Here is a 22,210-nt window from a genome sequence, read left to right as displayed (position 1 = left end):
CTTTCCCTGAGCTGAAAAAGGACAGAAGGCTACAGATTGTTAGGATCCTCTGAAAGCTAAGCAGCACAAGTAGTGATTTATTAATACCTAAATATGTCTCCAGAACCTCAAGGATAAAGAGAAAATCGTAAGGGATTTCAGAGAAGAATAAGAAAAGAAAAACTTACTTAAAATTATATTGACCTTAGATTTCTCATTAATAGCACACTGGGCATTGGAATACATTGGAGGATTATCTTCCAGTTTCATGAAAAAAACTAATTTTGAACCTGGCATATTTCTTTCCATTATTCTATCTTTCGTGAGTAATGGTAATAAAGCCCTTTTTAGATTTGTAAGAATTTGATAATGTTTCAATATTTCAATAATATTTTTTGCTTACTCTCAAGAATATATTCATACAAAATTGAAAAGGAATCTAAGCAAGCAGAGAAGAAATATTGAATGATATCAAAATATCCAGAAAATTTTATTAGTAATGTTAAATAATTTTTTATATAAAACATAAAACAGGATAACTCCCTGGACCTAAAATCCTAGCTAATTAAAACATGGGAAGTGGCTGGGGGTGAATAGTGGTATTGATAATGTGAAGAGTGAGAACATGATAGACTAGAATGTTTTTTGGGAACTGAGTAGTTCTAGATGTCGATAGGAAAACAAGCTTAAATGTTACCTTATTAGTAACAATCGGTTTTCTATAATTTCCAAATAATACACCAAAAGGAAAAGAAATGTTTAAAAATGACAAATATTGCATAAAATAAGATTTTAGGAGCTAGTTCAAGTATTCCTGTTACCACAATTACTATGAGTGAATTAGATTCCCTTATCAAAGAAAGGCTCGTATTGAGTTTAAAAAATTCACTTGTGTATGGTTTTCAAGAGATAGACCTGAAATTGAAAATTAAATGATGAAAATGAAAAGCTAGATAAATGATTAAGGAGACACAGCATGTTTTGGGCCGGGCGCGGTGACTCACGCCTGTAATCCCAGCACTTTGGGAGACCAAGGCAGGTGGATCATGAGGTTAGGAGATCGAGACCATCCTGGCTAACACGGTGAAACCCCGTCTCTACTAAAAATACAAAAAATTAGCCGGGCGTGGTGGCAGGTGCCTGTAGTCTCAGCTACTCGGGAGGCTGAGGCAGGAGAATGACGTGAACCTGCGAGGTGGAGCTTGCAGTGAGCCGAGATAGCACCACTGCACTGCAGCCTGGGTGACAGAGCGAGACTCCATCTCAAAAAAAAAAAAAAAAAAAAAAGACACAGCATTTCTTAATATGTTCATCCAAGATAGATAATATAGAATACAAGGTGAAAAGCCTTGCATGGGACAAAGAGGAGATTTTATAATGATTAAGTCAGATTTGCAAGCAATTCCGTTGAAATTAGTAATGAAAAAATTCTGTCTGACATCAGTTTTACTATTCATCTGAAGGTTCTGGCCATTATCAATTCAAGAAAAGAAATAAAATTATGTGTGTAATTAGGGCTGGTCTCGAAACCCTGATCTCAAGTGATCCACCCGCCTTGGCCTCCCAAAGTGCTGGGATTGCAGGCGTGAGCCACCACGCCTGCCCTGGAATATACATTTTAATTGGAATTTAGGATACAAATACAGTTATTGAGGCACTCATAATACATAGGGAAGACAGGATATACCCTGTAAAAAGCCATAATAGGGGCCATTTTTTAATTTTATGCTTGACGTTTACATGATCCTCCTTGAGTACCAGTTTTGAGCAAACAGTGGAATAAAATACATATCTGGAGGTCCTGTGTTAGTTCTTTACTTTGTGAACCATAATTTCATCAGCAGTACTTTTCTGTTGTATTTCAGAGTTAATTTTCTTGTTGGAGAGTCAAGGAAAGGCAGTCACACACAGTCACAATTATGCTGATATGTGATAGCTATGATTGAAATGATGGGTTATGATTTGGTGGATTTGGTGGGAAAAGTCAACCCCAGAATGCCTGAAGTTGGACAGCTGTGTTAACTCCTTTGCCAAAAGTCTCAAGTGCAGTCCCTTTGTCTGTTGAGCACACAGTGCTTCTACCTGACCAATGACGGTTTTGAGCTTTTCACGATAGATGTTATAATAGACTCTTAGGCAAGTTTTCAGGACAGTTAATGTAATGAAGTTGGGCACTCGGATGTAAATGTATTTCAAATGGGTAGACATGGTTACAACCTAAGTGGAGCCAGGCAGGTATTAAAGAAGTGATTTGGGATGATTTCTACCTGGCAGGCTTGTGCTGTATTGATTGGACTTTTGGAAGCTGTGTCCTGTCATTCTTGCTTGTTACCATTTTTTTGTGAGAATGGATTACTTCTACATTTAAAACAATTTGTGTATTTTTCCTTTTGTCTCTAAAGAAAACAAGCATGTAAAAATATATATAACTTGAATTTTTTTTTTATTAGAGAATCAAGTAGCACTAAAGCTGAATAAGATGAGTAAGGACAAAATGTCTTTACACTTCCTTTTGAAGTATCCTGTAGTTATCCTGAATGTAAGTTATCTTCAAAGGGAATTTTTAGTAGATACAATTAGATTTAGAATTCATGAAAGGAATTTCTCAAGGGAAACCATGTCTTACTTGTTTTTACCTCCTAGTAACCTTGGACAGTTCTTGGGCTTTGATATGTGTGTTGTTGACTTAATTAACACAAAATATATTAGATGTAGCTACTTCTGTCCTAGAACAAATAAAACTATTTTCCAATATTGTCATATATTATTCAGACTAATAGATGAAACACTGTAGAGTCCAGGGACAGGGTTTAGGTTAGGTTGGATTGCAGTAAAATTTCATTAAACGAAATCCTATTAATTTAGAGCTCAGGGTAATTTGATACAGGCTGAGTTAAAACATAAGCAGGTGTTGAAGCTACTGTTTTTAGGCAGTTTGAATTTGCTCACTTTGGTACAATGAATGTGGTGATTTAAAATGGTTGAATTATCTATTCATTAACAGATCATCAGGGACTGGTACTTGGTAACACTTGCCTAATTAGTTCTTACAGTATATATGTGGAAATAATAGAATTTTATTTCTTTAACATTTTTCTCTAATTCCATATTGCCTCCTTTCATTATTTACGGTAGTGTGAATTATTATTAATAATAATTATACTGGTGACATTTTGCTTTATTTAGTGTCAAATTGTATTCAGTTTTTAATGGTAAAGGTGCAGCTTGATCTGCTTTAAGTGGACTTATGGAATTATCCTTCAGCTTGAAATACTATAGATGCCTTGTTTTTAGGAAATGAGAGGACAGGTGAAAAGAAGAGAGAGGATTGCTGGAGAAAGTTGCTAGAGGGTTATGAGTGCCACAAGTGGTAGCTCATTATCTCAAGCCTAGTGACTGGGACTTCAGCCTACCTTCTACCTGCCCCCTGTGCCTCTCTCTCTCCAATTCAGCTTAATGTGTATCCCTTGTAGTTGGGGTGGACAAATGGATACAGTGAATTGGTGACTACCTGAAAAATTGAAAAGGGAGTGATGGTCTGCCTAGTTGTTTTGATAGTGGAAGTGAAGGAGAGAGTACTGCAGTATAGGGATTGGCTTATATGGCTAGAATTTGTTGAAGTAAAAGGTGTGTTAGTGTTCCCTTTGACAGAACGTAGGGAACATGAACAAGAGAACTCTAGGGGAATTGTTTCAGATCTCTTACGATAGGGCTGCTTAGAGGAGTGTACAGGACTCTATTGAAAGAAGCAGGATCCTAAGGATTGTGGAATAGAGGAGAGCATCTCACGTACATCAAGAGTCTAAAGAGAACTTAATCTTGCAGCCTTGGGCTCCTTGCTATGGAGCAGTAGGTTAATCCCCTTGGGACCTGTTTGATGTGAAGACACCCTAACTCAGTGTTGAAGGAGTGCTGACATTGCTCCCTAGGGTGAGCAGATTCAGAAATGGAAGTGGTGTGGGGAAGCCAAGCCTAGCAGCATCAATTAAAGGTTGTAAGGTTAAGGGGACCCCTGAGAATGCTGTCAGTTACCATTGTGGCCCTTTGCCACAGAGATTCTGGATTTAACCTTCCTAATCTCATCAGTGTGGGAGTAAGAAATGTGGAGATAATCTCAAGTTTAGGCTTCAGTGGGCACTGATCGATAATGCCGAACCATTTACTATAGTAGAGATTGCCAGAAGGTGGGTTCGATTCACATCTTTTCCTTTGGTTTCCACTTTAAATTTTTGTGTGTATGTGTTCCTGAGGTTTACAAGTAGAAGTCTCAAAATTGACTTTAGCTTAAGCTTTCCTTGGTGATGTCTTATGTCTTTAAAATTAATGATAAATTGATGAAATATCATGAAGCAAAAAAAAAAAAAAAAAAGTATTTGCGATAATCAGGTATGCCCATTCTGTTCCTTTTCATGTTTTTCCCCTTTGAGACAGTAGTGGAATTTCACCAGCTTGATAGAGAATTTTTGGTACCTGTTTTAAAGTACTCAGTGAACATTTGATGAGTTCTTAGTTACTTTTTGAAGCCAGGGAGGTTTCAGGCAATGGTCTGCAAAATTGCTAAAGGAAGTCCTGGGATCATTTTTAAAACAGCAGAAAAATGAAGAATCATGCATGCATATACTACGTTGTCTTAAATCAAACCCTGGCTGAAGCTATAGTGACACATGCTGTTCATGAAAGACTTAATACAGTCCTTCTAATCGGATGAATTGTCTTGTTGTGCAAAAACTGTTATTACACTGTGTGTGAAACCAACCATGCTGCAGGGGAAAAAATTAAATCGCCTGACTGAGAGGTCACTGGTGAATAGTAACACAAGATCTATTACCGTTATTAGAGACTCTGGAGGACATTCACCTTTTTATGGTCTTTCAACTGCTGGAATGAAATATTTTAGTGGTAAATGACACCCTTCTGGGAAATTCTTCTGAAGATTCATTCTTTGCTGCTTGCACGTTGGAAAAAAAATTGTGTGTTGGGGGGTGTCACAGGGAAAAATCACATTATTCCTTTCAGGTCACTTAAAAAATTTACCTAATTTGATTTGGTTTGATAACAATTGCCTTTAAATGTTTCCCATTACACCCTTCTTAATCTGTGTCTATTAGGACCACACTTTGTCTTTTGTAACATGCACATTCTATAATAGTTTCCATAGGGAAATTCACGATAGCATGAAAGCCCAGACACGAGGGTGGATGTGGTTTATGTCGAAATCAAGATTAAGCACTTTAAGATACGTGAAGTGAAAAGTCTATCTGCTTATTTTATTTTCTTTTAAGGGCCTTTGAATGTATATAAGGAGGATTATGTGAATATATATTTTTAGTTCTGCATGGCAACCATACTGAACAGTAAATATTTTAAGAAATATTTTCAGAAGTTAATGAATAGCTATTGATCTGAGGTGAAGCTTTATAACACAGTTATTCAAGTGGCAACCAGAGTTCCTTTCCAATGGATTGTATTTGTTGTAAACTGTCAATCCATTTGTTATAATTTATTACCACTCTGGAATTTTCTGCCTTTTTGCTATTGTGCTGTATGGTTGGGATTTGTTTTTGTGGGGACAAGAAAGAAACAAAGTGTTCAGCAATAATATTGCAAATGATTTGGATAATTTTTTTTTGTTAATTTTGAGGTCAGATACCTGACTTTCTCTTCCTTCCAGTATTTGATTTCAGCATCTTTGCCCCCTGTTTCTTCTGAAGCTTTCTTATTTTATTGCCCAAAAGATATGAAACAGTTAGAATGATGTGCATAAGCATATAAATTCTGTTAGATTTCTCAGTGTCTGCTTTTGTTACAGGTATTTTGATGGGTTCATTAAAACATATCTGTTGAAATGGCGGTTGGGAAGATGAAGGAATAGGGGAAAGGGGATACATTGTCAGAAAGAATAATACATAGATATTTGAGCTTCACCTGGAAATAAAAATAATTTTGTAAAATAGGAGATAGAAACCCTTTGTCAGGTTGCTAATGAGAGGCTTGACCTAGCTGCTGCTGCAGCAGCATCTTTGGGGATGATGAGAGATGCAAAATGCACTGTTGCTAGGCAACTCTCTTGGCTGCCTTTGGAGCAGGTTCATATGTGCTAAGAGCTAATGAATCCTCATGTCTGCTCTTTGAAACTGTTCAAAAGCCAATGAAGACATACCCAGACATTTAGCATTTACAAGTACCTGGACCATTCTTGCCATGTCATTTACTCATTAAAAATTAAGTTGACCATTTAGTGAGTACCAAATATTGCTTTATTTTTCAAGGTGATCCAAGATTTGAGCCCTAGTAAATATGTTTTCAGAAAGAAGCCCAATGTCAATGACTTACCGCTGATGAGTACTATTTAAATTATTCTATATGAAGCATTATTTTAAATTTGAATGCTTCCTGCCTCCTCAAATGTCAAGTTTTTGGAGCCTGCCTCTGTCAGCCTCTTAGACATTTTAAAATTATACCTGCGTGCTTTGTTCAGCCCAAGGTTGTTATTTCTGAAGATGCTAGGAATCTGGAACCCAGAACTAATTTTGTAGGCAGTTTGTCTAAAATTCTGCCTTTCCCCCTCAAAAATTCTAGGCATTAACCGTAAGACAAGCTACAGAACACAAATTAAAACTTGATAAGGAGCATTCATACATCAAATAATGAATCTAAGTACTTGTAAGATCCCACCCAACCTTTAATAATACCTTTCCCTCAGGGGCATTGTGAAGACTGAAAGATCCTGTGCATGAAAAAACATTGTAAAGTACCATGTAAATGCTAGTTTTTTACATTGAATTCCATCTATTAATGATCGTTTCTAAATTCAAACATTTTCTGTTACTAGATTGTTAGCTATTAGGTTTATTAATATTTTGGTAATATGTGGGATAATTATAGTGGAATTTATTTGTAGCAGGATTTAGCCTATACCTGTTAATATTTTGATTGCACTAACCTGTGATTTCTCTTAGTGTCATAGCACCCAGTATAATACCATGCGATAAGAGGCATTCAAGAAAGATTTATTGTTTAAAGAAAGTTGTGTAAACAGTCTGCATAGATTAAATTGAATTGGTTTATTTCTTGTAATATTTCAAAATATATTAGAGATTCTGTTATAATTCTACAAATACCTGTTTTCCTATCTTTAAAATGAAAATAACAAAAGAACTCACCTCATTGAATTCATCGTGTGGATTAAATGAGTAATCCAGAGTATAGTACTGGTTTATAGTCAGTGTTTGATGAAAGCTATGTATTATTAAAATTATAGTTGATTTTTATAGCTTTTTAAATTCATTTCACAATTATTTGTCTGCTCCCTTATATTCCAGGAGCAGTGCTAGACTGTTTAGCTAGATGACATGTTCCTTGTCCCTCTGGGGCTATCATCATATTTTATTCCCCAAGTACATCAAAAAAGAGACATTAATTATTATCTGTGTGTGTGTGCGTGCGTGCCTGTTTTAAACAACATTTAGATGCAAAAAGGAGATAGAGAACAGTGCTGTTTAATAGAATTAAAATGCTACATACATAGGTTTAAGTTTTCTGGCAGCCACATTAAAAAGTGAAAGCAAATAGGTGAAATTAATTTCAGCATGTTTTGTTTAACCCAGTATATTTGAAGTATTATTTCACTATGTAATCGGCATAAGAATTATTACTGAAGCATGTTATATATATGTTTGTGCTAAGTCTTCCAACCTGGTGTTATTTTGCACCCACTGCACATCTTGATTCAGACTAGCTACACTTCAAATGCTCAGTGGCCATATAAGGCTAGTGGCTACTGTGTTGAACGGTAAAGGTAGTAAAAATTCCCAGTGCTCACTTTTTCAATATAAATGTAAATATGTATCTAGAAGTACTGCTAGGCTGGGTGTGGTGGTTCACACCTGTAATCCTAGCACTTTGGGAGGTGAAGGTGGGCGGATCACTCGAGGCCAGGAGTTTGAGACCAGCCTGGCCGACACAGTGAATGAAACCCTGTCTCTAATAAAAATAGAAAAAATGAGCTAGGCATGGAGATGCACACCTGTAATTCCAGCTACTTGTGAGGCTGAGGCATGAGAATCGCTTGAACCCAGGAGACCGAGGTTGCAGTGAGCTGAGATGGCGCCACTGCACTCTAGGGTGACAGAGTGAGACTCTGTCTGGAAAAAAAAAGAAGACTCCTTATTGGTTTACTTAGCTAGAAATAGCCTCACAGATTCTGCAGTGGAGCGGAAACCTAAAATGGTCAAGAACAAGAGTTTTTCAAATGGGGTTTTCATGTCGGTACTAAGAGCGTAATGGAATGTCTGGCAGGTATTTTTTGGTGGCAAAAGTAGCCAGCCTCAATACCTACACTTTGTTAACCTTGTCTTCCTTTTTCAGTTATTGGTAAGTTCAGTTCAGCTCACATTTACTGACTTCTTGTTACATTTATAGTCCTGGGTAAATACAAGAAGAATAGAGGCAGGTTTGCCACCTGTAAGGCATTCACAGGCTAGTGTGTGAGAATGAGTAACTATGACCCTAAGTATACTGGAATAAAGGTGTGCACAAAGTTAGAGTGGCAAACAGTACTTCGAGTATTCTTTGCCTAGAAAGGGGGCAGGTAATTACCTTATTATCCTTAAACATTATATTTTATGGGTGTGAATATTTTCTGTGTGTCAATAGTTGAACTATCAGGTTCAAAAAAGGAGGAACATACACAAGGTTCAGTGAGCAGGAGGAGGGAATAGATGTGCCTTGAAAAATAAGCTGATCGGGGAGGCAGGGGAGAAGCATGATTAGACTTTGTCTCCTGGCATCGACTGTCATCTTTGGGCAGGAAATCTATCCTCTGTCTCATTCTTCTACTGAGCCTTTGCTAGGTGCTACGGCCGGCTTAGCTTCTTCCTATGTTGCTACCTAGTAGTTCTATGTCCTTTGGCCGTTTAACATCCACTTTAGTCATACCATTTTTGCTGAAAGTAATTTTTAGTAAAATAGCATTTTATTTTACTAAAGTAACTTCTTTAAATATGTAACATATAATAGTAGTATGTAAAATATCCAATCAATGAAATAGTATGTACAATATTCATATGTTCCCCCAAAAAATGTATACACAGAAATGGACACAAAAGCATTATGCTGCACATGTTTCTTTGTAGTTTTTTCACTCATCAAGACGTTATGGCTATTTTACCATATTTATGCAGATCTAACTTACAGTTTTTGGAGGCTGCTGGTGTTCACAGTGTATCAACAATTTAGTAACCATTTTCATACTGATAGACATTTAAGTTGTCCAAGGTTTTGTTGTTGTTGCATACATCTGAGGCCTTCTCAGTCATCTCAGCCTTTTAGAACAGCTTCGTCCAAAAGAATTTTCTGCTATCATGTGAATGATCTATAGTTTGTGCGGTTTTATATGGTAACCACTAGCCACATGTAACTATTAAGTCCTTGAAATTTGGCTAGTGTGACTGAGGAACAGAAGTTTTAATTGTATTTAATTTTAGTTAATTTAAATTCAAATTTAAATTAATCAAGTTGATTAATCAAATTGAAATAGCCACATGTGGCTAGTGGCTACTGTATTGGGCATCCTAGCTCTAGAATCTCTCTCTTCCTCTGAACAATAAAAATCAATCATTAGCTATACTGTTTATTTTTGTACACATCGAAGACTGTCTTAAAATGTTTCCTTGTTATTTTGACTTGCTTTCTGTCTATAGAAACTATTTTTTATACTTTTAATCTTTAAAGTTGAGTTCAAGTTGTTCAATTAATAGTGCTTGAGATTATAGTTGTGAGTTTCTTAACTAGACTAGTGAGTTTCTTAACTACTTGAGACAGGGGACCGTCTTTTGTCAGTTGTGTCATCAAAGCCTAACACAAGCCCAGTGTAGAGTTGGCCCTCACATATTTTTGATGGCTGGATATGTAACTCATAGGAGAGTTTTCTGTTTATAATTGATATTGGAATACTCTAGAAGTTATTCTTTTTAGAAATCCTAGAAACCATTGTTTTCTTAATTGCCACTTTCTTTTAAAGCAAAATGTGGAATAATCCTGGTTTGGGGGTCCCCAAGACGACTAACACGTTTAGTGATTCTCTAAAAGAACTCACAAGACTCAGCATAGAGCTGTAACCATGCTTAAGATTTATTACAGTGAAAGGATATAAAGCAAAATTAGCAAAGGAAAAGGTTCATGAGGCAAAGCCTAGAAGACACCAAGTGGAAGCTTCCTAGAGTCCTTTCCCGTGAAGTCACACAGGGTGTACTGAATTCCTTCAGCATTGAATTATGGCAAGCAACATGTATGGGTTCTTTGATAAATCTGCTATTTTATTAAACCCCCAAACATTGAATCTATCTAGTTTAGTTACATAATTGCTTACCTAGATGAGCTATATTTAATAATATCTAATTGTTGGAGGGATTTCAAACTCCTCCATCCAGTGTAAATGTAAAACACATTACCAATGAGAGACATAATAGTAGAAATTGTCTGCACCTAATTATACATTGTACTTTACTTATAGGACATTGGCTTTTAACTTTTATTTGACAAGTCAGACGGCCAAAGATTTAGAGCTCACATGGCAGAAATGTGTAACTACTTTTGTCCAAGAAGAAAATTCTATGGATACAGGAATTCAGTCGCTATAGTTATCATTCATGTAAGTTTCAGAATGTTAGCAATGGATGTAACTGTTGATTATATTCCTTTTTTCCCTACTGGTAGTTACTTATTGGTAATGTAGCCAACCATTACATCATGATTTAAGTTTTCCTATACTGTTTTCTAAATAAATAAGCTTTCTGACTCTGAGAGATAATATTCAGATGGCTAATGAGACTCACCTGGGAATAAAGTTTAGACCGGGAAGGGTTGTGGTTTTCTTCTATATCAAACCTCTCAAGTGATACGATATTTGACTTTATCTTATTCTAGTCTGCAATATTTTCTGTGTCTTTCCATACTTGAACCTCCTGTATTGCTGACCTTATTTTCTACATACTAGGAAATTTATACCTCAGATTCTGATGATGTTTATGTTTATGTTTTTGGCTTCCTAGTAATCTTTATTGGATGGGTAAATTTTTCTGATTCTAAGTTAATTTGATCAGAATATATTTTGGAGTACCTTTATTGGCAGATAGTAGTCTCTTAGTACTTGTTCATAGAATCAAATAGTTGCAACATTATTATAAGATCCATTTGCTTATATAATTTGAAGAGATAAATTAGACATAATTTATACTCTAAAAGCACTTACAGTGTGCTGGGAACTAGGGACACAAAGGTGCATAAGATGTCATCCCTGTCTTTGGTATGGCTAAGTGGCAAGTACATGGGTTTTAGTGTTAGATTGCTTTGATACAGTCCTAACTTCAGTACAAGCTTCAGTTTTTCATTTGAAACATGATGATAATCATGATTTTCTACAAAGTGCTTAAGAGAATGTTATAGTTAGTCTTCAATAAATGCTAGCTGTTGTTATTCAAGGAATCACTACAGATCAGATGCCCAAGCTGGATTGGAATAAGGCTAGAGTGATATATCACTATCGAAAGATTGCCTGGTTGGGGCCTTTGCTATTCTAGGTACATTTCTTTCCTTGAACTTTTTTTTGACTCTCAAAGGTTGAACTTCAAGACTCTAGAATACTTCTTTAATTATAATGTTAGTATATAAATATAATTTGAATCTTAGAAGAGTAAGATTATACTGTTTACCTTTTTTTTTGTGATGTTACTTACATGCCTACAGATTCCTTATAAGTGGAGGAAATAATTAGCTTTTTAGCATTTCTGTCAATAAACTTCTTTCCAATGGACTGTTTAAATAATAAGCAAACATCATAAGTAAAAATGTCAAGTAATTGAGGAAGGTAGAATTAAGTAATGTTCAAAAGCTTAATCATTTATTATGTCATTTTTTATAGAATGAATAAGTTTTAAAAGTCTCTTCCAATATTAAATTATTAAGGAATTATGTTTCTGTATATATCATGCAAGCATATTTATTCTCATATTTTATGTTTTATCTTTTCAATTGAACTGAATAGACACTATTCTCTTACCATTCTTTTCAAAATGGCAAACACACTTGTATATATAGAATTTAGATCAATTTTTCCTCAGGAGAAGGGCTTATGCAAAGATGAGTGAGTCAGCATTTATTGAATCTAAGGCTATGGGTAAAATGTGAACTAAGAATATACTTTTGTAGTTCAGGTCTAGTTTTATAAAACATGACTCTGAAAAGTTAAAAGCAGATACTGCTTTGGAGTTTTACCTCTCACTTCCATTGGATGATCATATCTTGAGTTATTTCGTTCCACTGATAACTTTATTTTCTGTTTATACTGATTTATTACTATGTATCTCATATAGTAATAAAGTATGAGCTATAGTATTTTTTAAAAAGAGGAATAGTTATAAACATTATATATTGTCTCATCTTCTAAGCATGATGAATAGTAACAAAGCCCTTTTTTATTTCTCATAATTTATAAGTAGATAGCACTACTTAAGATTTTCATTATAGAACTGTCTGAAAAATTATGCTCTTTTTTTGCAGCCTCTTGAAATGTTGCCAACATGTACGTTTTTTCTGAACCCAGAGTTGAATTTTTATACTCTGTTTTTGTATGCTTGATTTCAGTGAGATGCTGGTTTGTGTCTCTCCTGCTTGGTTTTTTCTTTATGTTTTGTCCAATTTATGGGGTGAAGACTTTCATGATGGCTCTTTGTTTCTGTTATAGATAGGTTGGAATCTATCTTTGCTGTTAGTCTGCCAAGGTAGAATGGAGGAGTGAACTGAGACATGAACTCCTATCCACGTTTTGCCATCATCTAACTTTGTGATCTCTTTGGGCCTCACTTTAATCTTCAGTAAAATAAAGTTGTTAAACTAAATGAAGTTGATAAGATATCTTCTGACTCTTAAAAAACAATCCCAGGATTTTTTGAATATGGTAAACACATAACATGAAATATACCTTAAAAAATTCTAAGTGTACTGTGCAGTATTGTTAAGTATATGAATATTTTTGTACAGTAGATCTCTAGAACTTTTTTTATTTTGCATGACTGAAACTTTATACTCATTGAACAGTAGCTCCGCACTTCTCTCTCCCTGACTGTCTGGCAACCACCATTCTACTTTCTGTTCTAAGAGTTTGACCACTTTAGATGCTTCATTTAAGTGGAATAATGCAGCATTCGTCCTTCTGTGGCTTATTTCACTTAGCATCGTGTCCTCAAGTTTCATCTAAGTTGTAGTACATGATAGAATTTTTCTTTTTAAAGACTGAATAATATTCCATTGTATGCATATACCACACTGTGTTTATCCATTCATCCACCGATGGACATTTAGGTTGTTTCCATCCCTTGACTATTATGAATAATAGGAAATGAATGTGGGAATGTGAATATGTCCTCAAAATCCTGATTTCAGTTCTTTTGCATAAACAACCTCAAGATCAATCATAGAGTACATTAAAAAAAAATTTTTTTTGAGGAACCTTCATGCCGTTTCCCATAGTGGCCACATCTTTTTACATTCCCACCAATAGTGCACAGATGTTCTAATTTTTTCACATCCTTGTCAACACTTATTTTTTTTGATAATGTTAATCCCACCGGGTATGAGGTGACATCTCATTATGGTTCTAATTTGTGGTTGGAAAGGATACTTAGTGTGATTTCAGTCTTAAATTTGTTAAGACTTGTTTTGTGATCTCACATGTGATCCATCCTAGAGAATGTTCTGTACGCACCTGAGGGAGAACATGCTGTTGCAGTTGGGTGGAGTGTTCTGTGTGAGTTTGTTAGGATCACTTGGTGTTGTTCAAGTCCTCTGTTTTCTTATTGATCTTCTGTCTGGATGTTCCTTCCTTTATTTATAATAGGATATTGAAATCTTCTACTATTACTGGATTGCTTTCTATTTTCCCATTTGGTTCTGTCAATGTTTGCTTTATATATCTGGGTGCTATGATGTTGGTTGCATATATATATATATATATATATATAAAATTATCATATTGTCCTGGTGAATTATCCTATTTATCATTATATAATGTCCTTCTTTCTCTCCTGTGATGATTTTTGATATGGACAACCTTGCTGTCTTTTGTTTACCATTTGTATTAAATATCTTTTCACTTTCAGCCTAGTGTGTCCTGAAATCTAAAGTGACTCTTTTGTAGACGTCATTATAGTGGGATCTTGTTTGGGTTTTCAGAATCCATTTAGCCACTGTATGCCTTTTGTTTGAGCAGTTTAATCCGTTTACATTGAAAGTACTTAGTGGTAGGAAAGGACTTACTATTGCCATTTTGTTGTTTTTTGTCTGTCTTATAGCATTTTTTTGGTCTCTTGTTTCTTCTCTTGATGTCTTCTTTTATGTTTCATTGATTTGGTAGTGACACTTTGATTCCTCACTCCTTTTCTTTTCTTTTTTCTTTTTTTCTTTTTTTTTTTTTTGAGACAAAGTCTCACTCTGTTGCCCAGGCTGGAGTACAGTGGCACGATTTTGGCTCACTGGAACCTCCGCCTCTCGGGTTCAGGTGATTCTACTGCCTCAGCCTCCCAAGTAGCTGGGATTACATGTGCGTGCCACCAATGCCTGGCTAATTTTTGTGTTTTTAGTAGAGACGAGATTTCACCATGTTGGCCAGGCTGGTCTTGAACTCCTGACCTCAAGTGATCCACCCACCTTGATTTCCCAAAGTACTGAGATTACAGGCATGAGCTACCTCACCCAGCCACTCATTTTCTTTTGTACATGTTTTATGTGTATTTTTTTTTTATGGTTGCCATGGGACTTACATCAATATCTAACAATATTTTAAGCTGATAACAAGTTACATAAACTTCAGTCACATACATAAACTATTCTTTTACTTCTCCCTCCTTTTTTATGTTACCAATGTCACAAATTACATCTTTTTAATAAAGTTCATCCATTCACGTGTTTTTTTTTTTTCTTTTATGTTACTTATACTTTTGCCTTCTAAACCCTATACCAGAATTAAAAGTGATTCACGCACCACTGTTATAATATTATAGGATTCTTTATTGATATATTGCCAGGAAACTTTATATTTCCATATGCTTTCGTGTTGCTGTCTGGAGCCCTTCTGTTTCACTTTGCAGGACTACGTTTAGATTTTTTGTAAGGCATGTTTAGTGATGAACTCTCTCAGCTTTTGTTTATCTGGAAATATCATTATTTCTCTCTCTTTTTTTTTTTTTTCTGAGACAGAGTCTTGCTTTGTTGCCCAGGCTGGAGTGCAGTGGCACAGCCTCAGCTTGCTGCACCCTCTGCCTCCTGGTTCAAGCAATTCTTGTGTCTCAGCCTCCTAAGTAGCGGAGATGACAGACGTGCACCACCATATCCAGCTAATTTTTGTATTTTTCTTTAGTATAGATGGGATTTCACCATGTTGGCCCAACTGATCTCGAACCCCTGATCTCAGGTGATCCTCCCGCCTTGGCCTCCCAAAGTGTTGGGATTACAGGCATGAGTCACTGAACCTGGCCTTTCCTTCATTTTTGAAGGATACTTTTACCGGATATAATATCCAGTATCTTTGTTGGCAGTACCTGCCCACTAACTCCGGCCCACCCCTTTCAGCACTTTGAATATATCATTTCACTCCCTTCTTGCTGGCAAGATTTCTGCTGAGAAATCTAGTCATAGTCTTATAGGGGCTCCCATAGCAGTCCCGTGATTCTAAATTAATTTGTTTATCAAGGAACTTGAACTCTGGAGGAGGGAAGAGAAAGCATTGAGTTATATGAAGCCAGATCTTGAGACAGTCAATTATAGGGCACTTTCCAGCTTCTTTTACATTAAAGGTAAAATCCGAGTTTTCATTGTATTTTCAGCCTCTGAAGGGTATAAGATTCAAGATTAGGAGGATTAAGAGCTGGTAATTACATCTCAAGTAAATACATATTCATAAGGAAATACTTATTTAATTAATAATAATAATAAATTAGCCCATCCTTTATGCAAAAAGTATTTTCCACAGATGTCTATCTGTATCTGTTTTTCCCTAGTGAAACAGTCTCTGTTTTATTTTTTCCATTTAATTGGGGACTTAATTTGGGCTATTATGCTTTGAGAACTGTGTTAAGTCTAAGATTATTTACTGTAAACGTTTCCTACTTTGTTTAGTTTTGAACTGGCCAGAGGAAAAGACACACCCTTACATACTTTTTTTAGGGCCAAGTCTCATAAAGGAACTGTGTACTCTTAGACATAAATATAGTACTTTATTTCTCTCCTGACACTATAATTACAACATTTGTTTAAAAGTCACACAACTAAATACGCTAGTTTATTAAATGTCACTAAATATACTCATTGCCCTTCTAAAAACTAAGAATCTCTCAGTGTGTCTTGGTAGAAATCTTTCTAGAAGGGGATAATGCATTGAGATCAGTGTAAGCCAATTTAAGATAACCTTTTGTTTTTAATTAAAATGGGAACTGAAAAGTCAGTTGAAAAATTTGTCTCCTTTCATTTGCCCAAGGTGAGAGTGATAGAATTTCTCTTCCAATCAAGTCTCTGCACTTGTTAAAAACATCATGCATTTTGGCTGTCTGTTGTAAGATCGTAGCTATTACATGCATAGCTCCACATGCTGCTGTGGTATATCGTGGTCAGGGTCATTAATGAATTAATGTTTAATTGTCAATGTCTTGGTGGTAAAGTTAAGAGGATATTTTTTCATTTTTGAAATTGAATTAAAATAGATGTCTTCTAAGTTTAGAAGGAACAGGCTTTCTAAGAATAGAACAGATAGAGAAAATTAACAAATACAGTGGGACCTTGACTTCAGCTGTTTTTTCCTCTGTGGATTCACCAACTGCAGACAGAGCATATTTGGGGAAGAAAATAAAAATAACAATTTAACAATAAAGATAATATGAATAAACAGTATAGTACAACAACTATTTGCATAGCATTTACATTATTTTAGGCATGAGTAGTATCGAAATGATTTAAAGTATATGGAAGGATGTGCATAGGTTATATGCAAATACTATGCCATTTTATATAGCATGCTGGAGCATCTCTGGATGTTGCTATCCATGGAATGGGGTGTGCGTATCTGTGTGTCTGACCATGCTGGAACCAATCCCTGTAGATACTGAGGAATGACTGCTGGACAACAAACTTTTGAAATGTAGCATATGGCAAATAAAAATTTTTGACATTACAGTTTGTGCTATCAAGTAAGTGCTTTGATTATAGTAGATATTTAGCAAATAATTTTGAATTGAATTTTAAAAAACCATTAAAATATAATTTACAACTCATATAATTCATCCATTTGGAGTGTACAATTCAATGGCTTTTATTATATTTACAGAGTTTTGTAAACATTACCACAACCAATATGAGAACATTTCATTACCCCCAAAAGAAACCCCATGCCCATAAGATATCACTGCCTGTTTTTTCACCCTCCCTGACCACCCCCTGCTTCTTACTTCCCCTATCCTAGACAACCACTAATCTACTTTCTATCTCTACAGATAGGCCTATTCTGGGCCTTCTACTCATATAAGTGAAATCATACAACATAAGGCTTTTGTGGCTGTTTTTTTTTTTAAATCTTAGCATAATGTTTCCAAGGTTCATCCATGTTGTAGCAATAGTTTATTTATTTTGATGGCTGCATAATATCCCGTTGTATGGTTATGCTGTATTTTTTTTTGTTTATTCATCAGTTGATGGGCATTGGGTTGTTTCCACTTTTTGGCCATTGTAAATAATGCTGTTCTGAAAATTCATTTACAAAAGTTTGTGTGGACATATGTGTTCTTTTTTCTTAAGTAGATAACTAGGAATCGAATTGCTAGATCATATGGCAATTCTATGTTTAACCATTTAAGAAACTGATAGAATGTTTTCCAAAGGGACTGAACTACTTTACATTACCACCAGCAGTGTAAAAGGGTTCCAATTTCTTTACATACTTGACAACTCTTGTTATTGTCTATCTTTTGATGATAGCTTTTGCATGATGTGTGAGGTGGTATCTCATGGTTTTGATTTGCATTCTATCATGTCTGATGAAATTGATCATATTTTCCTGTATTGGCCATTTGTTTATTTTCTTTGGAGAAAGGTGTATTCAGATTCTTTGCCTATTTTAAAACCTTTTTTTTTTCTGGTTAATTGTTTTATTATTATTATTTTATTTTTATTTTGATGGAGTCTCGCTCTGTCACCGAGGCTGGAGTGCAGTGGCGCGATCTCGACTCACTGCAAACTCCTCCTCTTTGGTTCATGCCATTCTCCTGCCTCAGCCTCCCGCTACAGGCACCCACCACCATGCCTGGCAAATTTTTTGTGTTTTTCAGTAGAGGCAGGGTTTCACAATTATTGGGTTTTAAGAGTTCTTTATATATTCTAGGTACAAATCTCTTATTAGCTATATGGTTTGCAAATACTCTTTCCCATTCTGTGCATTGTCCTTTCACTTTCTTTATGGTGTCTTTTGACGGACAAGCATTTTTGCATTGATGAAATTCATTTTTCCTTTCGTGGCTTGTACTTTTGGTGTCATGTCTAAGAGCTTTCTCTACCCCAATGTCACAAAGACTTAATCCTATATTTTCTTTAAGAATTTTATAGTTTTAGCTCTTACACTTAGTTCTAAAATCCATTTTGAGGTAATATTTACATGTTGTGTGAGAAAGGGGTCCAACTTGATTCTTTTGCATGTGGGTATCCAGTTGTTGAATTCCAGCACTATTCCTCCAAGAGACTCTTCTGTCCTTATTGTTTTTTTCTAGGGATCCGTGTCAAAAACCAATTGATTATAAATGTAAGTTTTCATTTCTGGACACTGAATTCTATTTCATTGATTTGTCTTTCTAATCTTATGCCAGTACCATACCGTTTTGATTACTTTAGCTTTGTGGTAAATTTGGAAGTGAGAAGTTTGAGTCCTCAAATTTGTTTTTCTTTTTCAGGATTATTTTGGGTATTAAGGGTTCCTTGCTTTTACACATGCATTTATGATCAGCTTCTCAATTTTTGCAAAGAAGCCAGCTGGAATTTTGATAAAGATTGCATTTAATTTCAAGATCAATTTGGGAAATAATTATGTCTTAACAATATTATGTCTTTGATCCATGAATATATTTGTTTTCACATTGTATTGTGTTATGCATAGAGATTGAAATGAGGACTTAGAGGGAAATTTTTGTCCATTGGCTCCTTTGTAGTACACTGACTTTAATTACTTCTTATTGGAGTAACCTAATTGAATGTTTCATTATGTGAAATTTTATTGTTTACATATCTTAAGTGTTGGCTGTTCATTAGAGCTTTAAACTTCTTTGAGGCAGGATGTATCTTTTTATTTTTTTGAGACAGGGTCTTGCTGTGTCATCTAGGCTGGAGTGCAGTGGTGCAATCATGGCTCACTGTCATGTTGAGCTCCCAGTGTTAAGTGATCCTCCCACCTTACCCTCTGAAGTAGTGGGGGCTACAGGTGTGCACTACCATGACCAGTTAATTTAAAAACTTTTTGTAGCGACAGGGTCTTCCTGTGTTGCCCAGGCTGGCCTTCAACTCCGGGACTGAAGCAATCCTCCTGCCTTGGATTCTCAAAGTGCTGGGATTACAGGGGTGAGCCACCATGCATGGCAAGGCAGGACGTATCTTAACTGCTATCGTGTTTCTCAGAAGTGATGTTATAGTTGTTCAAGAAAAGCACTTTTTGATTGGTGTTTGGCAGCTAATTATAAAAGTGGTAGAATACTAGTGATGAAATTATCATTAGCCAGTAATAGCTAACTGATATATTCTAAGTCTTCCAATTCATTCATATTCTTATTATTCCTCTGGAAAAAAAGATAAATATTCTATTATGTATTACTGTTTTATAACAAGGCATATGTAATATATTTTAAAATTTTATTTTAGGTGCCAAATCTGATTCCAGTTTTGATGTTCAAATTGGGAAGACCACTGGAACCTATATTATATAATGATATATTGTATAGTTTACCTAAGCTTGGTGTTCACAAGGTTAGTATGTTAATTAATTTAGTTGGGGAGAAAAGTGAGTCATGAATAGTACATTGAATTCTTTTTAGTATTATGAAATTTTGAGCCCTAAATTTTGCCATAATCACTACATCTCTTGTTGAGCTAGGAGGTAATATCTGAAGACAAAAGTATTTATTACAATATTTAATAATTAATTCTTTTAAATTACTTAGTATCCAAGTTTTCACTTTGGCCATTTTCTGAGATTAGGTCCTTATGTCCCTGGGATTGCTATCTAGCCCCTCCAACACTATCTTTCATCCTTTAAGAAGGTGGGTAATATTACAGCAAACTTTCTTTTCAGTCTTCATTTTATTTTATTCTATTTTATTTTATTTATTTGTTTATATTTTTTGAGGCGGAGTCTTGCTCTGTCGCCCGGACTGGAGTGCAGTGGCCGGATCTCAGCTCACTGCAAGCTCCGCCTCCTGGGTTTACGCCATTCTCCTGCCTCAGCCTCCCGAGTAGCTGGGACTACAGGCGCCCGCCACCTCGCCCGGCTAGTTTTTGTATTTTTAGTAGAGACGGGGTTTCACCGTGTTAGCCAGGATGGTCTCGATCTCCTGACCTCGTGATCCGCCCGTCTCGGCCTCCCAAAGTGCTGGGATTACAGGCTTGAGCCACTGTCCCTGGCCTCAGTCTTCATTTTATAACAAGGGGTTTAAAAATGCTTTTGGTAACTTCGAGGTTGTCTGCATTCACGTTTATACAACTAGAGTTTCTTGAATATTTTCTAGGTGTGTGTAGGACAAATTCTACGAGTAATACAACTACTTGGAACCACCCCACGACTAAGAGCTGTCACTTTGCGTTTGCTGACATCATTGTGGGAAAAGCAGGTAATTTCAGATATGCACTTGCATGAGTATTAAATATATTCCTTTCACTGAAGGAAAATAATTATATGGCAATGGCAATGCTTTGGTTGAGTGGTATTAATGAGTGGCATCAATGATTGCATTGAAAAAGTTTTGATTTATTGTGATGCATTTGTAATGCAGTTAGTTGCTATTGACTTTCAGAGAAATTGAGAATATAAAATCTTATTTCTTTATTTCTGAAATGTATCTTTCCATTTGCTTGAGAAATAATGGAAATATAAATGATTAGAGCCTTTGTAATTAGGGTGAGATTTAGCCACTTTCTTCTTGTTTTATGAAATCAACAGTACATTGGTCTATAAGAAAATCCCCAGTAATCACTACAGCAATCTTCTCTGCTGATTAGAAGAACTACATTATAATTTGCAATGCAAATGGAGGATTTGGAGGTGAAAATGCTGCATAAAAGGAAGATGATGATTATTCAACTCAAGTTGGGAAACTACCTTTTTTGTAAAATTGCCTTAATAGGACCGAGTCTATCCTGAACTGCAGCGTTTCATGGCTATGTCTGATGTACCTTCTCTTTCGGTGGGCAAGGAAGTCCAATGGGAGAAACTGATTGCAAAAGCAGCATCAATCAGAGATATATGTAAGCAGAGGTATGATGTTGTTAACTCTTAGGAATGTATATCATGATATATTATTTTGTATTTAATTTTTTTATTGCAAACAAGAGGCAAGAAAAGATAGAGAATATATGAGTACTAATGATTTTTTAACTTAAGTTTTCTGATTATAAAATTTAATAATATTGAACAATAGCTTTGAGAAGTATGTCTTTCCTTTTCAGGTCTAGTCTTGTATCTAGGTTTGTAGGATATTTATATCCTTTTCTGATGAATAATTTAATATTGCAGTAAAACATGTGATGTTATGTTTTCTATTTTTCCATATATGAATCCTTGAAAACTACACAGTAGACTGTTGTCATAAACTGTTCTTTCTTATATTCTCCCTTGGTTTAAGTAGGGAGATAAGTAGTTTTAATGGGGAGCCCTTATTTTTGACTTACTGCGTGGAATTATTTGTAATTATAACAAGGAAGAAAATGATGATGAATTTTTATGTATGTTGTAAGCTTTTAGGAAAACATAAAGAAATTAGGAAGATGACTCTGCTGTTCTAGATTATGGATTAATAAACAAGGTGGAGGTGACAAGACTGAAATAATATAAGTCGAACTCTACCGTATCAAAACTTTTTTTCTTGCATGTGCTAAGATGAACATGTTTACAGAGGAAATAGGCTTGATGCATTTGAAATAGTTGTAGTCCTGCAGT

General features: G+C 35.4%; 1 protein-coding gene across 5 annotated transcripts in view; it reads left to right on the top strand.

Annotated features, from left to right (window-relative positions):
* The window catches only part of FOCAD (focadhesin), a 317,972-nt gene that overhangs the window by 116,811 nt on the left and 178,951 nt on the right, over positions 1 to 22,210 (top strand). For all 5 annotated transcript variants that reach the window (XM_023191713.2, XM_023191709.2, XM_023191710.2 and 2 more), the window contains 3 exons: positions 19,921 to 20,025; positions 20,784 to 20,885; positions 21,399 to 21,529. In XM_023191713.2, the coding sequence (XP_023047481.2) occupies positions 19,921 to 20,025; positions 20,784 to 20,885; positions 21,399 to 21,529 (338 nt within the window). The remainder of the gene's footprint in view (positions 1 to 19,920; positions 20,026 to 20,783; positions 20,886 to 21,398; positions 21,530 to 22,210) is intronic.

Source organism: Piliocolobus tephrosceles, chromosome 14 (assembly GCF_002776525.5).
Source record: "Piliocolobus tephrosceles isolate RC106 chromosome 14, ASM277652v3, whole genome shotgun sequence".
Taxonomy (NCBI): domain Eukaryota; kingdom Metazoa; phylum Chordata; class Mammalia; order Primates; family Cercopithecidae; genus Piliocolobus; species Piliocolobus tephrosceles.
This window is presented reverse-complemented; position numbering and strand designations above follow the sequence as displayed.